The following is a 20,449-nucleotide window of genomic DNA, read 5'->3' on the forward strand; positions in this document are numbered from 1 at the left end:
CCAGCAGAACCAATAGGGATGTATTTCCCTTTTCTAGTTCCTGGCATAGGACATCAGCTAAGGTGATCAAAATTGTTTCAATCCCTTAACCAGGTTTGAATATGGATTTAAAGTGGCCTTGATAATGTGTTTCATGCAGCTGAGAGACCATTTTGTGTTCAAGCACCTGGCCCAGAAATAGAATCTTAGACTGACCAGAAATTATTCAATTGAGTGGGATTCAGGGAAGGCTTTTTCAATAATGGCTTTTTTTAGGCTTGGTGAAACCACACCCTTATGTAAGGAGGCATTTACCACTCTCCTTAATTAGCCAGTTTCTCCTCCTCACTGTTTTTGCCAGTCAGAAAGGCCCAGGGACACACACACACATGGTAGGCCTCACCTGTCCACATCCTTGGGCTGTGCAAATTGAAAAGAACAAGTAGTTGCTCTAGGTACCGCCACGGAACGTACACTAAGACTAGTAACAATAGGTTACTGAGGATTCCTCCTACTCCCCCTTAAGGCTCATGAGGCATCAGGCCCGTGGTTACACGAAATAACTTCGCTGGATGAGACTGCAGGGCGTAATGGCGATGGGAAAGTAAGCTTGCTTTGCCATCATTATTGCCACGGCATAAGTCCCTAAATTGTGTTCTAGTTTGAGTTGAGTTCTGATTTGTCCCGAATGTGCAACTATATTTCTAAATCGTTTGCTGAGGGACTAATGGGATGTTTCCCATGACAGCCTTGCAGTTACTCCTTGAGGTGAGTTCACCTGCTTGCATAAGAGCTGTGCTTCCATGCTAGTGTGGGTGGGAGGGAGGTGCCTCTGCTGCCCCTCTGGACAGAAAGCAGGCCATTGTTGTTTTGACTGAGTATTTATCTGAAGGTGGATTTTGCCTGAGGGCTGTTGTGGCTATGGGAACTGAGTCTCATGGAAAAGAAGGCAAAAGCCACAAACCCAGCAGGTGCTAGTAGCAGAAGAGCCGACGAGAAGCACTTGAAAGGAGCCAGGAGAGAGAAATATGGTCCAAGGCACAGGAGTGCTGCTTGGGGTCTTGGAGTCTCCTGTAAATCACGGTTACTGCACTTGATTCAGCATAATTGATGCGGCCTCGTTGCCCACAGCTGATGAGGATTATATCAGCTTGGTTTAACAGTCTCATTTCCTACTCCCAGTGCACCCTTGTTTTAATGTGTTTCAGTTAATGAGGTAGAAGAGAGGATGAGGTGTTGCCATTTATACACAGCCAGAATCTGCGCAGAGGCTCCACCAGCACAGATACAGCTACTCTTGGGCATTGAGAAATCCATTGCTTGCCTTCCAGTGGATGTTTCTGGCTCCTGGCTGCAGGGGGTCTGTTGCAGGCCCCACCTGAACCATGTATAAGGCAAAGCATTCGGGGGGGGAGTGTTTGGATCCCCTATCCATAAAGCCTTTGTAGCTGGAAGCAAAAGGCTTTGGTGTCTGGGGGTCTCAAAATCAGAAATGTGTGTGGAAGAGTTGAGGCAGAGCATAGCTTCCTACCTGCTCCCCAAATCCTATTATTAGGAACTGCTGCTGAGGTTGATGTTCTGTGGCTGTCTGTGGGGTCTTTGGCTGTGATAAGGGTTTCTTGTGCCAGAGCCTGGGAGGTCTTTGAGTTGTCACCCTTAAAAACTGCCCTCTGCTGCTTTGGTAGGGGGTAGTGTTCTATCTGAGCAGCAGCTGCCTGCAGGTGGAAGGGACACCCCCTCCTCTAGTTAACATTCTGGTGTGAAGTGTCTATAAATAGTTAAGCTGCCTGTTATCTAAGTCCTGGCCTGGTGCCAGGCCTTGGCATCAGCTGGCTGCCAGCACAGCCCTCAAGGCCTGCCTATTTCAGCACTCCTGAAGGCAAAGCTGCTGTTGGTTTAAGCAGGAATTAAATAATTACCACGTCTTAGCTCTCCCCACCTTCCCTGGGCTGACACTATAAATTGTCAGCCTGCTTGTATTTAATGCGAATTATGTCATATGGTATCCCCTTTGATTTTGACATGCCTCAGTTTGTAAATACATGAGCCTCTCAAAGGATTGTGGTTAGCCTCGGGGGGCTGAGTGGGGAGCAAGCACAATGCTTGCCTCTTTCAACAGGCGGAGTAGTGCCTGGCATGGAAAGTGCTTGCTGCTGCTCAGCATGTGACGAAGGGAGGTTGTAGGAGAGCTGGAGAGCCATGGAGTCCCCACCCCCAGCTTGGCGGGGATCCTGTTGTGCGGTGCTGTGGCTGTTTGCCTTCATGAAGCTTCTCCAAAAATGTGGGTTCCCAGGCAGATGTGTGCTGCAACTGTGCAGGCATATAAATGAGCTTTGCATGAGGCAGCTCCTTATTTGGCTTCAGCAAAGTACAGCAGAAACAGTTGGGGCCAGATGTGTGAGATTCTCTTGCCAAGCAAGTGAAGGCTGTCTCTTCAGCATGCTTTTCTGAGCCCTGTTTTCATGTTTGCATTTTTTAGTTGCTACAGGAAGGGGGCTTCTGAAACTTGAGCTTAAAGTAAAATGCAAAGCTGTGATTGTAAGAAACAGTGGTTACAAGCTGGGTGTAAACCAGGCTTCCTCAAACTCTGCCCTCCAGATGTTTTTGGCCTACAACTCCCATGATTCCTAGCTAGCTGGACCAGTGGTCAGGGATGATGGGAACTGTAGTCTCAAAACATCTGGAGGGCCTAGTTTGAGGAAGCCTGGTGTAAACAAATCAACAGGTAGTTAAAAAGTATTATTCTGGGATATTCTCCACAGAAAAGTGGTGGAAACCAAACAAATTTTCTAGACTTGAAACTGATAATAGATTCCTTAAAATGTGATTCAGTGAGTGGTGGTCTACTGGGGTCAGAAAGGGGTCTTTTCTCTCACTGCATGGCAACCACTACAAACAGGGCAGGTTCTTGAGTGACACTGAGATGTACCAAAATCATATTTTTTAATGCCGTGGATCGGAGGCTTACAAAGTAATTCCCCTTAAAGTCAGGTCAGCTGGGCCTAGGGAACCATCTTAAAATGTGACTTGGTTCCTTGAACCTATGAAGAGCCTGGTAGCTGAAAGTCCAGCTTATCTTGTGTCCCCATAAGCAGGGCATGAAAACAACAGCCCTTCCCAACTGTGGCCCTCAAGCAACTTTCATTCAATAGCGACCCATGTCTTCTAAACAAGGAGGGTTCATTTAGCTCTGGTGGCCAACAGCAGTTGATCGGTGCATCCTCCCATTATTTTGCCTAATAAGCTTTTGAAGCCCACTAAACAAGTGGCCTAGGGACGCGGGTGGCGCTGTGGGTTAAACCACAGAGCCTAGGACTTGCCGATCAGAAGGTCGGCGGTTCAAATCCCTGCAACGGGGTGAGCTCCCATTGCTCGGTCCCTGCTCCTGCCAACCTAGCAGTTCGAAAGCACATCAAAGTGCAAGTAGATAAATAGGTACCGCTCCAGCAGGAAGGTAAACGGTGTTTCCGTGTGCTGCTCTGGTTCGCCAGAAGCGGCTTAGTCATGCTGGCCACATGACCCAGAAGCTGTACGCCGGCTCCCTCAGCCAATAAAGCGAGATGAGCGCCGCAACCCCATAGTCGGTCACGACTGGACCCTTTAGGGGTCCCTTTACCTTTAAACAAGTGGCCACCTCTGTATATTGTGGCAGCAATTCCCACAAGTTAATGATGGAGACAATTAGGAGACAACCAAACCAAAAGTTCAAAAAGGAGTGGGAAATTTATAAGGAATATTTAAAAAAACAGTGCCCTCAAATCAAAACCTGGACATGCTTTGATTAATTTTCGCAAATTACAATATGGATTAGAAGTACAGTGGTACCTCGGGTTACATACGCTTCAGGTTACAGACTCCGCTAACCCAGAAATAGTACCTTGGGTTAATAACTTTGCTTCAGGATGAGAATAGAAATCGTTCAGCAGCGGAGCAGCGGCAGCGGGAGGCCCCATTAGCTAAAGTCGTGCTTCAGGTTAAGAACAGTTTCAGGTTAAGAACGGACCACCGGAACGAATTAAGTACTTAACCCGAGGTACCACTGTATAGTATTCAAATAACAGAAGAAACGATGAAATGATTAAAGAAGCAGTTTTAACAAATAGATAAGACAGACCTGCTTTGAGGAAGACAGAAGTCTACTAGGGAAGATAAGGAATTGGAAATGAAGAATATGGCGGCATAAGTTCTTTTGTAAGAACGTATTGATTTTGTTCTTTTTTTCTGTTATGATTTTTGTTAATCTATTGTGTGTGTTAAGTAAGAAAACTAATAAAAAGCATATTTTTTAAAAAAGTTAGTGTATGTGTTGTGTGAAAGAACGTAAGAAGAGACTGGCTGTAGCTGGATCAGGCCAAAGGGTCCAGCCTATCTAGTCCAGCATCCTGCTCTTTCAATGCCCAATCAGATGCCTCTTCTGGAAAGCCCACAAGCTGGATGAGAGCAGAACAGCACTCTCCCCACTCCTGATTCCCAGCAACTGGTATTCTGAGGAATACTTCCTTTTGTAGTGAAGATAGAACATGGCCATCATGGCTAGTAGCCATCAACAGCCTTGTCCTCCATGAATTTGTCTAATCCCCTTTTGAAGCCTTCCCTGTTGCTGGCCATCGCTAGCTCTTGCAGGAGCAAGTTCCACAGACTGCACCTGAACACATTGTAAATAATTACTTTTGTCTGTCCTGAATCTTCAGATTCATTGAATGAACCCAGTGGGTTCTAGTATTATGTCTACAAATTCTAGTAGAATGAAAGAGAGGAGGAAAAAACCACCCTTTTCTTTTTTCCAAAATGTTCAGTTTTATATCTGCTTTCCTACACCACCCCCCATTTCCCCCTCTTTAGGTAAAATTACCCAAACAGTTTAGCTTTTCATTGTGGACTGCAGGCCAAACTTCAAAGACTCTCCCCAAGGGAAAAGGGGTTATTGATGGCTTCCGAAAGCCCTTGATGTTATGGATATGTGGAAATCCTAAATGCTAGTGTGAACCCTGTATGTATGTATGCATGTATGCATGAATTATTATAATATGAAGCAACTAAAATTGCTAGGCATTCTACAAAAATTTAAAGCAAAGGCTCTGCCTGCAGGCTTACAATTGAAAGCATACCATGATGGTAGAAAGGTGTTCTCTGAGGTCAGTTCACACTTTAGTAGTGGAATGCTTTGTGCACAGTAATAGTTAGCTTGTGTATCTTAGCAGGTCATGGATCTGTCCCACCACTTTCTCAATTGTGCACTAGGGCAATATGTTCTTATAATATGAATCTGATGGTGTGCTAGTGTCCCTCATAAAAAAAGCATTGAGATGAAAACCAACGCTACCTTCTTGATCAGCAAATGTAAAATTTGCCACATGTCTGATCTCCAAGTTATTGGCTTACAATTTAACGTTGCCTATGCAGGTGAATTGCTGCCGTGAGTAAAGAAAATAGCCAAGTTGGGCCTTCACTTTAGTTGGATGCCTCTAATTTGCTTGTTTTAGCATTTGCACATCCCTTCTGTGAACATGGTTAATGATAAAACTAGTTGGCTAGGCTACTGAGTGTTTTACTGAAACAATTGCCCCACAAGTAGGGATTGGAACTTGGGTCTCTCCAGGCTCAGTCTGATGCTGTAACTGCTAAAAATCCATAGCATTGATGTTCTGATCCTGGAGGGACCCTAAACCCAAGGGAAACAAGCCAAGGTAAAGCGCTGGGACTAGGGCTTCCCAGAGGAGACTGATCGCGGCAGAGGCCCAAGGGAGACTGAGAGATGCCCCTTCCTGGTCACTTGCTAGGTTATAAGGTACACCTGGTCCCTCTCAGGCTTTTTCTTCCTCCTAAGTAGACTCCTGTGGATGACGTCTCCTGGCGACTAGGGTCACATCTACATGGTACATTTAGAGCACTGTTATGACACTTTAACAGCCATGAAGATTCCTGGGAACTCTAGTTTGTTAAGGGCATTGAGAATTGTATATCTGTGAGGTCAGTACCCTTAATAAAGTACAGTTCCCAGAATTCTTTGGGGGGGGAGCTATGATTCTTAAAGTGGTATAAGAGTGCTTTAAATGTATGGTGTATCGGGTGTGGTTATGACCCAAATGTGAATTTCCTGCCGTTGGCTCTGGATTTCCCACATGGCATGAAGAGGTATAGTTGGGTTGAGGCATAGAGGGGTTTACGTTGAGGACTGGCAAGATGCCTCAGGGTAGCTGAGTACTACCCAGCTACTGGGGGGCTCAGTGGGCTATCCAGAACTGCCACTGGGGGCAAGGACTTTATGCTGGGTCCCAGAACTCCTACTTGGAAGAGTGCCTACTGAATACTTTTGTATTCTAGCACTGCTCTGAGATCACTCCCTATAATCAAGTTCATGCACTCATTGGTAGGCACTGTGCATTTATTACTATCTCATTTCTTAGAATGAGATAGGCCTTTGTTTGGCCTCCAGAATATATGCCTTTGTTTCTGTTATGCACCATCAATTGGTTGCCCAGTGACAATATAGCTACTATATGCATTAAATAAATGACTTGAAGTAAATGTGTTTATTGGGACATGAACAACCCAGAAGAAGATCTGTTGTGCCTTTGACTGAGCGTAGGATGGGAGAAATTGGGACTTGATTCTTTCCAACAGAAGCAAGTCTCACAAAAGTTAGTGACCATAGTTCAAGTGGCCCTTGTTTCCCAGGGAGGGTTGCAGAATTGCCCCCGCTTATGTGGACCTGTTTCAACTTGCATGATGAACCTTTCCGATGTTGTGCTCCTCAGTTGTCCATAAACTAGTGACCCCTTCAATAGGCTGGATCTCATGTGTCTTACATTCTTGGAGCTTATGCAGCAAGTCCCTGGTCTCACTTGAGTGTCCAGCTAAAGCTGCCTTTGTCAGGTGCTTTGGGACTGAGTGGCTCTATGGGCTTCTTGGTATTCTGCCTTTATCCAAGACCAGCCCATTGAAGCTACTCTGGGGTCATTTCTGGAGTGCTTCTGCCTTGGGGTTCCCAGTAGAAGCTTATCTCAGAACAAGCTGTGTGGGCAAGGAATTAGGGGTGTTAGCTGGTTTCTAGATCTAGTTGGCAAAGTGTTCCTTTAGTGAGCACTGGCCACAAATAGGCAGAGCAAGAGAGCACTACCAAGATTTGATTCACACTACCTTTTCATCTCCTGGCTGAACCTCCAGATTTCTAAAGACACAAAGTTGTTCTGATAAAAAGTAATTAATCCATGCAACTTGCTTATTGCCAGATGGTATATAGACAGGAGGTTTGTATGATTCTGACAAGGGTGTTTGTGTGATAGGTAGAAGACACGGTGTAAAACCTTAAGAGCTGAAGTGATGAAAATCTTATGCTGAGGTTTAATGTATGCAAGTGTTGAAGCCAACCCCAGAGCTGAGTCAGGATATCCCAGAGATGAAGCCTTCCTAGTCATGTATTTTTTATTCATTTATTTATTATTTATTTATTTCCTTTTGGATGTATACTAAATGCAAGGATATGCAAGATCGGCAACTTGTATTTTTAAATTAAAAAAAATAGAGTAAATGTGAAGGCATAATACTGTTTCAATAATGAAATACTTTAAAAAAAAAACACCTCATACTCACTCATATTATTCCTGTTGTGTTTTTTTAGTCTGCAATCCTTTTCTTTAAAAATATCCTAGGAAGGAAATTCTACAACCTTTCTAAGTTCTGCATAATTTTTTCCTAATACTTAAATTTTTTGGTAGATGTTGATATCTATCCAAGGTGCCTAGTTTTAACAGAAACCCAAGCTGGTCTGTTTACAGCCTTCCCCTTCTGCATATCCATCTCTTGTGGAATGGATACTGTTGTTGTCTTCTGGTTTACTCATTAGATATTATTAGGTTTATTTATTGAAAGAATTTTTATCCAGAATGTGGTCTGAATTATTGGCTGATGATGATCAGTCTACTACTTCATGAGGTTTTCAAATCCTGGTTAAAGTACAACTCAGTTACTGTTGTTGCTGCTGCTTTAAAGTTCAAGTATAGTTAAGGCTGGAGAGGGGGATTTGTTCTATGGATTGGAGGAAGTCCCTGAACCTGCTGCATGCTCACTGTCTTTTGATTACAACTTCTTTATCATTATGACTCCGGCTTCATCAGCCCCTGGACAGTCCTTTCAGATCTTGATGGTCATTGCAATGGTGTGTGCAGCAGTGATGTGGCACAGAAAATATTTTCACTACTAGAAAATTATCTGCTTTAAAAATTCCAGATCAAGTGGGGGCTGGAATGGATACAATGCCAATCATATCTAAAGCAAAATCTTAATTAACTTTTTCCAGGTGACTTTCACTAGAAAGCACAAATATTTATGCACACAGGTATAACAAAAATAATACGTTAACAGTTTTCAGAGCTTAGTCCCCCTGCCCTTTAAAATCTAAAGTCAGGGATGTGTGTTTCTATTGAGTTTGTTGTGTTTTAAAACACTTTAAAGCATTAATAAAATAACAATAACATTTAAACCATACTTTGTGAACCTTATTGATTCCCCCAGCCCCCACCAGTCAAATATTTAAGTTCGATTACTTTTGGCTATTGGAATCTTTTTAAAAGATAGCTCGGCAGCATTTAAAATTAACATGATATGCTGTAGTTTTTGTTTACTAAATGTGGGGCAAAGAAACATGTGAAGCAGGAAACGCCCCCCCCCCCAAATTCCAGTTCAAATTGTCCTGGTGCTGGAATGGGTGTTGTGTGGGGAAAAGAGGAAAGGGGATTTCCCATGTCTGGATCTCTCTTCTAGCTAGGCTACATGCTTGTTGAAAGCTTGCACCCAAGGCCAGAGGAGAATAACGCTAGCAGGTCATTCAACCTCTTTCTGAAAGAAGTAAGGCAGGAGAGCCCAGCTGGACTCCACACAGCAGCCTATCAAAGAGGTGGCATGAGAAGAGTACAAGTATCCTTATACAGTATTTCTGACTACAGTAATACAGTCCTCGGTTTGTCCTGTCTTATAACACCCACACACTGAACAAAACAGTGAGGTAGAAGGAAACTGGGAGGCATCCAAACTAGAAATTGTAATGAATGGCCCTTTATCTACCCTCACAGTGACCAGCTAAATGTAAATTTAGGCCATGACAATGTGTCAAAATTTCTAGACATGATAAATGATTGTGTCTTAACAGTTAGCCATGGAACCAACAAGAGGAGAGGCGACTCTTGATTTAATCCTATATGATGCCCTGGATCTGGTGCAAGATGTAAGTGTTGTTGAACTGTTTGGAAACGCTGACTACAATGCTAACAGATTCTACATGCATACTGTCCAAAATGTGTTAACATAAATAATTGATTTTCAGAGGAGGAGATGGATGGATGGATGGATGGATGGATGGATAAATAGATAAATAGATAGATAGATAGATGATAGATAGATAGATAGATAGATAGATAGATAGATAGATAGATATGGCTGGGAAAAAAGCGAAAAAGGAGAGAGAACATAGAGGTTTTAAAAAACGTATTATAGTAGAGGCTCCAATAAATTGTATATTGTAAATTAGAATGAGCACAAACCAGTCCAAAAACCCAATGTCATTAAATAAGAGTAAAGGTGGCTGTAAGAGGCAAGAGATATTCCTTTTAAGAAGTAGAAGTCTTGCCCAAATATGGAAAATAAGAACACAAACTCTGTAAATGCAAATATGAATTGTCAATAATGCAAGCAAATAAGGAATTTTGAGGAGCAGTTGCTATAGATATAAAGAAAGTTATAAATAAATCAGAAGTAGGAAAACAACTAGATGGATTTTTAGATGATACACATGTGAAAGGATTGCTATAGGAGGGCTGGAAGGCTGCCAAAAAGCTAAATCAACCCTCTACATCTATATTCAGTACAGATGCTGGAGAAACACCTATATTTGGACCATCATTTTAGGAGGAAGAGGAGGCACCTAACCAACAAACTGTAGTTTTGGTAGTAGTATTGGTTAAATACTGGCAAGTCATTAGGGCTGTATTAGTGCTGAGACACAATAGGTGCGCTTTTCACAAGCAAGCCTCCTCCTCCCCCTTGGCTATTGTTGCACCCCTTCGTGTGACTAGGATGTAAAATTGTTTCTGAGGGGGACATAATCTGGAGAAGAGAATGTGTTCTGTTGCCAAGGCTATGAGGTAGGCCTGATCCAGTTATGCTTGGTTGACTAGTTGGGGCACAACGTGGTGTGTGTGTTCATCTGATTGTGCATCCACTTTCTGTTTCTGCTGGTTGTGACCAGAGGTGGGTGGAGACTTGTTTTGCAGTGCTGGTGGGCAACAAAACTGCCAACATAGCTTGGTAAGCCAGCTAGCATTGGCCAGGCTACCTGAGCAAAGAAGATGTGTTTCTTCTGATGCTGCTGGGGGAGAAGAAAGGAGGGAAAGAAATCATGTGCGTAATGGCTGTGAAAACACATGACAAAATACTTGAAAGAGTAGAAGATAAAATGTTTTTTCTACTATTTTCCACACCTCACAACAAATTGGCATGACACACTATCCTTTAACAGACATATGCAGCATCTGCAATATTAACTTGCCAGGGGACTGAAAGATGCTCAGTATTACACCATGAAGATGGGGGGCAGGGAGTCCAAGGGAAAATGCATGAAATTATGTATTTCTTGTCCTATCTTCCACTTAATTTAGTGGAAAGCATTATAAAGACCAGAATAGCCAAATATAGACTTAGGAGTAGTTGCCTAGATGTTAAATTGGTGTGTGTAGGTATCCAGAGCTGTAGAAGCATTATCTTTGACAATAAAGAGTTAACTGTCTGCTGTGTGCATTCCTTTGACTGGGAAGCACCCTTGAAACATAATATTAGCACCCCAGTGGTCCAGAACCAGGATCTCTTCCCCAGAAGTTCTGTGATTTTAATTTAATTTAACATATTTATTAAAACATTTATATTCTGCCTTTCTGTTGGGGATTCTTAGTTATAAAGTTTAAAGCAATATTTTAAAAGTCATAGATAACAGAAAGAGGCAGGGAAACACAGAGAAGATTTGTTTCAAGCGCGAAGTTCCCCTGAAAAGTCAAGTTTTAGCTGCTTACCAAAAGACAAGCAATGAGGCTAAATAGATAGGTCTGCTTGGGGAGGATGTTCCACAAGTTAGACACAGCAGTCACTAAAGCCTCACCTCATGGTTACAGTCAAATGATGAATGAGTCTGCTTTTGACAGTTCCTGGTGCATTTGGAGATTCTAGAGATTGAACCAGAGACCACTGGCAGCAAAGCATGTGCTCTACCCTTAAGCTATGGCTCCTAATGATGGGGATGCTCTTAAGGATGAAACATCTGTAGTCGAGAGCAGCAGATTGTTTAGCACTTAAATGGGATCTAGGATATCTTAAGGTTGCCCTGAATTGGCACATTATAGGTCTTGCCTCAGTTTCCCCAACTTCCCCAGGATAATGAATTTTGCATACAAAGTTGATGGTATACACGTATTAAATTATAGGGTGAGCCTCAGACGTCTTCATGCCATTAGCTGAGAAACAAGTACTGTTAACTCTGTCTCTGAAGACAGGATTAGATCTGTGCGCTAGGTGTTATTTCTGTTAACTTCCAAGTGAGTGTGTCCATCTTGCAGAGCTACTACACTAGTTTGTGGAGCTAAAATAAATGCTGAATTTTCACCAACAAAAAGTGTCAGGTTAAGCTTCATCCCCCAATACCTTTTCATTAAAAAACTATTTTTATTAATTATTAAATTTCTACCCCATCCTTCATCCCAAAGGTGGTATGGTAAAGTAGCAAAGCAATATAATTAAAATATTAAGAACATCTAAAAATATTTTAGATGTGCTGTTTGCAGCTTGTTAGAAGCTTCTTGGTTCTATGTCAATTTACAAGCTAGGTAGTTTGGGATCGCATAAACAAAAATAATGATACAAAGTCATAATGCAACCAATCGTATTTGTATTGTCATAGAGCAAAATCGGAGTAAGGGCAGGAAGCATTGCCTTCACTCTAAATGGACTGCCTAGTACAGTGGTGCCCCGCAAGACGAATGCCTCGCAAGACGGAAAACTCGCTAGATGAAAGAGTTTTCCGTTTTGGAGGTGCTTCGCAAAATGAATTTCCTATGGGCTTGCTTCGCAAGACGAAAATGTCTTGCGAGTTCCTGTGGGGTTTTTTTCCCTCCCCCCCCTTTTTCTAAGCCGATAAGCCGCTAATAGCGCTAATCCGCTAATCCGTCAATGGGCTTGCTTCGCAAGACGAAAAAAACGCTAGACGAAGAGACTCGCAGAACAGATTCTTTTCGTCTTGCGAGGCACCACTGTAATACCACCTAGCCAATCAGGTGACTTCATGAAGCCAAATCAGAGTGAAGGCAAGGCTTCCTGCATCTCTTGCTGGATATTTTAGCCTATTTTGCAGGCTTCCAGAAAAATTGGATAATGGTGGTAGGGATGGGAACTTTATAAGAGGCATGTTTTTTCATAAAATGTGTACTCCCCATCAGTTCAGTCTTGCTCATAAACATGGCATGATCATTTAGGTGAACCAACCTGCTGTAAGGATTTGTAACTTCTGAGAAGACAGTCACATTTTTATGCTTAGGAATTGAGATTTATCCCAACATTTGTTTTCCTGCCTTCTCTCATTGTGGCCAAAGAGCTGTAGAAGCCCTCACCAAAGAAATGGTCAGGTTCAAGGTACCTTCTGCATACATTCTTTGCCCCCTTTTAGCGTGTTCATAGTTCCATACCATTATTCTGCAAGGAGGCTGGCATGTGCACACCTGAAAGGGATGGTTTCTGCTTCTAGGCCTCTTGATCTTGCTGCTGCTGCTGGCTTCTGGTCTTTCCTCTGTGTAGCCTAAGGGCCCCGCAGCCCAACAGTCTTCTGTCTTTCGGAATGGTTGTAGTGAGTGATTAATTAGGATTCTGTGGCCTGCTGTGCAATTGGGGAAGACTTGCTTGGTCCCATCTCTACTGCTGCGTGTCCACCTGTCCCTGGGGAGGAGGCCGTGTTGCTCTCTGAAACCTGCATGCAGAGCAGCCTCGTTAAGGACTGATCTGTTTAGCTGGCTTGTGCTGCAGCCGGGCTCTTGCCTCCCTCTGGGCTTTAGCCCCTCCTCATTAAGCCAGTTGGGGCTATTGATTGGGCGTTTGTGTTTGGAAGAGTCTTACTTACTCCATGCATTATCTTGACAGATTGATCAGACCTGATTGAGAACCTCTTAAAGGAACGAACAGCTGTAATGGGAAAGTTGGACTCTGTCATCCGTTAGGGTGATTCTGGGAGCGAGAGGAACAAGGCTGACATCTTGGAGCAATTGTATTTACAATTAACATGGCTGAAAACGATTGCCTCTATTGATCCCCCCTTCCTGCAATTACAGCCCCATTGTTTACATTCCAGCACTTCAGTTATAAAAAGGAAATTCAATAATTATTGCATTATTTAAAGTTAAAGTGCCACAGAGTTTGCTGGCTGTGCTTGCTGGTTGATTTAACGTTCAGTAAAATCTATGCTGAGCTCTCCATCTTTAGGCTGAGCAATATTGGCTTTTAATGAGGCTTCAAGGGTGGAGCAAAAATCCACCTGCCGGTCGTGTGTTTCTGTTGTTTATGGGGGATCCTGACAGAGACTCCATTGCATGTAGGTGTTGGTAGAGGAACAAACCTTGGGCCGTCCAGCCGTTTCTGTACTGGAATGGATGGGGGAAAGCAAAGGGGTGAGCAATCTGAAATACTGCCCTAAAATAGATTTGCCTTTTGGTTCTATGGAAGGGGCAGAAGAAGGGTTCAGAGGCCCCAGCAACAGCAGCCTTTTGCTTGCTTCTGCCACTCTTAGCACAGGCTTCACAGAGCAGTTGACCATGGGGAGATGGTTGACTGCTGCTTGCTGCAGTGACAGTTGCAATTTCTAATCTTCCCTGAGATATAAAAGGGAGTTTAACTATTTATAAAACTCAGAAGCCTTCTGTAACAGTGATGTGAACAAGCCATGTATGACTATGTCAGCCAGGATCCATGCAGTGTTGGGGTAGAAGAAGCATAAAAAGTTGTCCTAAAATTTTGGCAACATGAAGGCATCTGGGCCCAATATATGACCTTCACAGAACCTACTGAGTGGTTTTACTTCTATAGGTTGAACCCAAAAGCTTCTCACCTGCCCTCTTTGTCACCCTTCCTCATGATAAGCTAGAATTGGGGAGCCTGTGGCCCTCCAGCTTCCATCATCATTGACCATCCATTGACCATGCTGACTGAGGTTAATGGGAGTTGGTGTCCAACAACTTCTGGTTTCCAAGGAACTGGCTTTTCAGTTCAAATCAGTATGTATAATTCTGTCATTATCCATTGCCTTTAGCCTTCATTGCTTCCTTCTGTAGATTTACCAGTTCACAGTGCACCAATCACAATAGAGGCCACAACTGGCAGACAATACCCACATACCTGTCAACTTCTAGAGTCCAGACCTAGCAGCCCAAAATAGTTTTGGTCTTGCCCACACCCAGCCCAGCATCCCCTAGACCTGCTTTCTCCTTGACTTCAACCCCTGTGTCTTACTTTGTTCTACTGGACTCCTCATCAGCCTTACAAGTGCTGCTTTCTCCTTCACTCCTGAGCTTTAAGTTGTGTGAAGTTTTTTTCACAGCCATTTGCTTGGTTAGCCCCTTTGGGGCTTTCTTCTCTGACATCTTTTCAAGATGCGGCTCACCACCAGAGCTTTCTTAAAATTTCTCTCAGTCATTTTCTGTCCTTAACTGTATAGCAAACCTGTCCCTTAGCAACTGAACACGGGGAACTGTCCATGGGTCTTAAACATACATTTGTGGATTCTTTGGACAGAGGGCTTATCCACACTTCTGCATCTCCCATGCCTAGAAAACACAGGTCTGACCATTTCTTCACTTGACCCACACTTTCTAGGCACGGGTCCAAGCAATTTTCCCCTTTCCTTGCTCCTTTCCCAGGGAAAACCCCAATCTTTAGAGCTAAATCAGAGAAAACATCAATCTGTAGAAAACCCAAATTGCTGCTCCAATAGAGCACTAAGGAGCTGTTTTCCCTGGGGGATAGCAGCGGGACAAGAGGAAGTGTGGATAAGCCCTGAGTCTTCCCCAGCTGCAGCTCTAAGAAACCTTGAAGCCCACCAGTACAAAGGACTCATTCTTCCATTTGCCCTTTTTGAAGTGCCGCTGGGATCTGTTATCAGGAGTTTTGGATTGAAATATGTGAATGATGCATACGTACGCCTCTCTCTCTCTCTCCCTCTCCCTCTCCCTCCCTCTCTCTCTCTCTCTCTCTCTCTCACACACACACACACACACACACACACACACACACATTTGAATTGGGAGAGGCAACTCTGGTGCTAGATTGATGCTTGGAGGTGGTCATGGACTAGATGTGGGCCAGAAAAGAGGATCCCATAAAGAAAATGTATTCTGAGTTCTGGCATACAGGAGCTGGGGAGATGAAGCAGGTCTATAGCCTGGCAGTTCCCCTGAATCCAGCAGTGTTACTGGAGGCTCAAGTAGTCTCAGTGGATAGGAGTGCCTGTTTCCAGCAACAGCCCCTTCCAGACAGAGATGACTTGGCCATTGTATCCTTGGTCTGGTGATGTCTAACTTAGATGATCTACACTATGTGATCTACATAGTGTTTCCCTTGAAAACAATTTGGAAATTTCAACAGGTCCAAAATGCAACAGCCAGCTTTACTAGTCAAGGTTCTATTTAGAGCTCATATAACCCCTATTTTAAGACAACTGCACTGGTTGCTGTTTGTTTTCTGGCCCTGATTTAAGGTGCTCAAAGCCCTAAACCCCAGATATCTGAAAGGCCACCTCCTTCCCTACAAATCTCTCAGATAGACAGAAGAGGCCCTCTTGGTAGTTTCATTGATACCAGAAGTTCAGAGGCTGGCAGCCTGGGGTGGACATACTCCACGGTAGCCCCTAAACCATGAAACACCCTCCTCACAGAGGTGCGTCTATCACCTTTGCTATATCTTCTTATCTGGAACTGACCTTTGGCAGTTAAGATTTCTGTGGGACCTGCTTTCTTGTCTGGTGTATATTTATTTTATCTATTTTCATTTTAGAACTATTTTATTTGGCTTTAACATTACACAGTTATAAATGTTGTCACCTGCCCTGGGACTATATGGTGAAGGGTGGGCAAGAAATCCAGTTAATAATAATAATAATATATTGGATTTATATACCGCCCTATACCTACAGGTCTCAGGATGGTTCACAGGATAAAATCAGAATTACTACGAAGTACATAATCAAATTAAACTACGAAGTACATAATCAAATTAAAAACAACAACAACAACCCAATAACCACCCCCAACACATTTTAAAAGGACATAGGATGTGGGTTAAAAACAATTAAAACACTAAAAAGCAATTAAAAAATATATTTTTTTAAAAAAAACTTAAAAGCAATTTAACAGCATCAGTCCTTTTGAAGCCTGGGTCAGGTGGAGAGAGGCAGGAGTGGGCCCTCAGGCTCTCAGCAGGGTGGGTCCTTTCTGGGCAGCAGCAGTCCAAATAAGGCTGTTGGGTACCACCCTGGTTGCAGATTGCTGAAGTGTGGTGAGGATTTATATACCACTTGGTTGTATTAAAACCTCTTAAGTGGCATAAAAAAGGTAAAGGACCCCTGACAGCTAAGTCCAGTCACGTATGACTCTGGGGTTGGAGCGCTCATCTCGCTTTACTGGCCAAGGGAGCCGACGTTTGTCCACAGACAGTTTTTCCAGGTCATGTGGCCAGCATGACTAACGCGCTTCTGGCGAAACCAGAGCAGCACACAGAAACGCCATTTACCTTCCCGCCAGAGCAGTGCCTATTTATCTACTTGCACCTTGATGTGCTTTCGAACTGCTAGGTTGGTAGGAGCTGGAACTGAGCAACAGGAGTTCACCCCATTGCAGGGATTTGAACCACCGACCTTCCAATTGGCAAGCCCAAGAAGATCCGTGGTTTAGACCACAACGCCACTCACATCCCCCTTAAGTGGCATACAAAAATATAAAATAAAACATTAAAATTCTCAATAAAAATAATTATAAAACAGGTGTTTAAAAGCATTCTAAAGTTTAAAATCAGCAATGCTAAAATGAAATAAAACACATGCAGTTTCTGGATAAAGAAAAATGTTTTAAGCTAGCAAAGGTCCTGTCTGATATCAACAGGCAGGAAGTTTCAAAGTGTGAATGCTACCACACTAAAAGATCAATTCCTTACAAGTATTATGCGGAACTCATAACAGTTCCAGTTCCATAGACTGAAGCAACTGAGTGGGCCTATATGGGGTAAGGCGATCCTGCAAGTAAACTGGTCTTCAGCTGTTAAGGGCATACTAATAGTAACACCTTGATTATCTTGGCTCTGTAGCAGACAGACAATCTGCTTAAAACATATTTTAATGTTTCATTTTATATTTTTGTAAACTGCTTAGAGGTTTTCTTACCAACCAAGAGATATATAAATTTTATTAAATAAAATTAAAACCAGTGCAGATCTCTGAGCATAGGGTTGCATACAGACAGGGTCTCACTGCTGTCAGCAACCGAGCTGCTAAAGCTAACTGCAGTTTCTGCATAAAGTACAAGGGATGCCCCACACAGAGTGTGTTGCAGTAACCCAATATTACATTCAGCAGTGTCTCAACTACTGTGGTCAAGGTTTCTGGTCCAGGAGCAGTTGTAGCTGTCACACCAGTCAAAGGTGGTAAAAGGTGCTTCTAGTCACTGAGGCTCCTTGCACCTCCACTGACAGAGCTGGATCCAGAAGCACCCCTGGACTGGATACCTGCTCCTTCAGAAAGTGCAGCCCTGTCCAGGGCAGGCAGTTGACCAATTTCTTAGGCATGGGAATCACACACCCATGGGACCTCTGTCTTTCCAGGATCTAAGCTCAGCTTATTTGTAGTCAGAGTAATACCCTCCAGCTCTTGTGGACTGCAACTCCTGTCATTCCCAACCATTGGCTATGCTGTCTGCGGCTGGTGGGTGTTGTAGTCCACAACATCAAGAGGACACAATGTTGACTATCTCTTTTCTAACAAATGGTCCTCACTGGACTGAGGAATGCCCTCATTTTGCAGCAAGTTCTAATCCTTTGGGAAACTTCACTTGTGAGGGTTTTTATCAAATGTACTTCAGTGTGTTTCTGCTTTAAAAGTGAAGCTTTGACTAACCATGATCAATATTTTGCATTCCATGCGTGAAGAACCTGATGTTAGAAGCTTCCTGTTGTTGGTAAGGGGGAGGGGAAAGCTGTTGTGCCCCTCCATATTATGGAATTGATCAATGTACCCTGGCAGAAGTTGGTTGGATTTTCTTAGTAGCTAGTAAAAGCCTATATTCTTTAGAAGAAATTACTTCCTAGTGAGACTTCTTGTTTAGCTTTTCCTTTTCCTGTTCTGTATGGATGAGCTTTGAGTAGAGCACATGCTATGCATGTAGAAGGTCCCAGGTTTAATCCCTGGCATCCCCAGGTAGGGCTGGGAGAGACCCCTATCTGAAAATCTGGAGAATCACAGCTCATCAGTGTAGACAATGCTGAGCTATGTGGACCAGTCATCTCTCTTAATGTAAGACAGCTTTCAATGTTTCTTTGTGGTTCTGCCTATTATCCCTGAGAATTGTAAGTTTCTTTTTTGGTCTAGCTCAACTCCATTGAGGGGCAGTCTGCACTAGGGGCTCTCCTAGCATTTAATTCTCACATACCTTTTCCGTAATGAATTGAATTCAGCAGGCTTGTGAAGGGAGGTGCAAACTGTGATTACTGTCCATGGGTGAAGAGGAGTGGGTTGCTGTGAAGCTGGCCATAGATGATCCAATTTGGTTTCTTTCTGTGTTTGCTGCAGTGTTGGAAGGGCAGACTAATGACACCCATTTTTTCAGAGTAGTAAAAACAAAAAAAGGGAATGTGAGGAGCTCTTCAAACTGGACAAACGTGTGTTCAATGGCAAACGTGGTTCATTGTAAGCAAGTGTAAAGCAGTGCACATTGAGGCAAAAAAACAGCAACCCTCCCCCAATTTTACATATACATACCGTATTTTTTGCACCATAACACTCACTTTTTTCCTCCTAGAAAGTAAGGGGAAATGTCTGTGCGTGTTATGGAGGCAATGCCTACGGGTGGCATGCCTACGGATTTTCCTCCTCTAAAAACTATGTGCGTGTTATGGTCAGGTGCGTGTTATAGAGCGAAAAATACGGTATACTTTGTACAGTTCTGGTCAACTCAGCTGAAAAAGGACATTGTAGAACTCAAAAAGGTTAAGAAAAGAGCAGCCAAAATTACCGTCTGACTAGAAGAAGCCCCCATGAGGAAAGCTACATCATTTGGGAACATTTAGTTTAGGGGGAAAGGTCATGATGACTCCAGTGAGGCTGCAGTGATGACTGCAAGTGGAGAGAGTGCTCTTGTTTTTCAGGTGTCCCATTAGGGCATCCGGTTGGCTAGTGTGACAAAAAGGTTCTGGACTAGATGGGTCTTTGGCCTGATCCTATAACTCCCTGTGCCATGCACCTTCAGAGGTGTGGGCAATCACCCAGAGAGACACACTTTTTGATTGCCTATACTCCTTAGAGGCTGCGTTACACATTCACTTTAAGTGTCAGGGAGGTGTTCCAGGGGGCAGACAGGCTGCAGACTAGGAATCTACATGCATCTTTCTGTGGCAACCCCCTTCCCACCCTATTGGGGATTTAGTTTGGAATTTAGCTTGTTTTGCTTGCAAGAGGCACTTCTTTTTGCAAGAGTGATAGGGTTGCTTGTTAGGTGGATTGATTAAAGCCCAGTTTTCCACTGGTGCTGCAGAGAGTTCCTAAACCAACATGCATTTTTAACAGTTGCTGAGAATTGCAGGTAGAGAAAATGCTGTTGTATTCAGGGTACTGCTTGTGGGCTTCCCATTGGTGCCTCTAGTTGCCCTATGAGAACAGAGTGCTGGACTAGATGGGCCTGATTCTGCTACAGGGCTCTTACATTCTGCTATGAATTGCTTTCTTCATCAGGCATGCAAAGTGAGCTCTGGTCCGCAAAAACATATGCCAGAATAAATCTTTTAGCCTTAACACGCTAAAAGACTATTGCACTTGCTGAACAGGCTGACATGGCTAACGGTCTGGTATGCCTTCCTAGCTTTTTGAGAAGAGTGTGTGTGTATTAACACGTGCTTTGCTTCAGCACGAGTTTTAATTATGTTTTTAGCAAGAGAAACTCCTGAATAAAAAGGGGATCCTTTAAAGGCAAGTCATTTTTAGTCTTTTAGGTGACAAACGATGAGTTTGTCTTTGAAATTCAGATTTTAAAAAGATGCTTCTTGTGATTGAAATGAAGGGAGTGTGGGAAAGTCTGCCTTCTCCTGCCCCCACTTGGCCTTTTGAGGACCCCAGGATTTTGACACGCTCAGTTTTGCCAGTTTTTCCCTGGAGTTTGTGTAAGTTGGTCCTCATTGCTGACCTTTTGCTCTC

General features: G+C 43.4%; 1 protein-coding gene across 11 annotated transcripts in view; it reads left to right on the forward strand.

Annotated features, from left to right (window-relative positions):
* ZFHX3 (zinc finger homeobox 3) overlaps window positions 1-20,449 on the forward strand; it is a 255,803-nt gene that overhangs the window by 158,191 nt on the left and 77,163 nt on the right. For 10 of the 11 annotated variants that reach the window (XM_053399816.1, XM_053399814.1, XM_053399815.1 and 7 more), the window contains one exon: window positions 9,128-9,202. The exons of the other annotated variant lie outside the window; for it this stretch is intronic. In XM_053399816.1, coding sequence (XP_053255791.1) covers window positions 9,128-9,202 — 75 coding nt within the window. The remainder of the gene's footprint in view (window positions 1-9,127; window positions 9,203-20,449) is intronic. 11 annotated transcript variants of the gene reach the window in all.

The sequence above is a fragment of the Podarcis raffonei genome, chromosome 8 (assembly GCF_027172205.1).
Source record: "Podarcis raffonei isolate rPodRaf1 chromosome 8, rPodRaf1.pri, whole genome shotgun sequence".
NCBI lineage: Eukaryota > Metazoa > Chordata > Lepidosauria > Squamata > Lacertidae > Podarcis > Podarcis raffonei.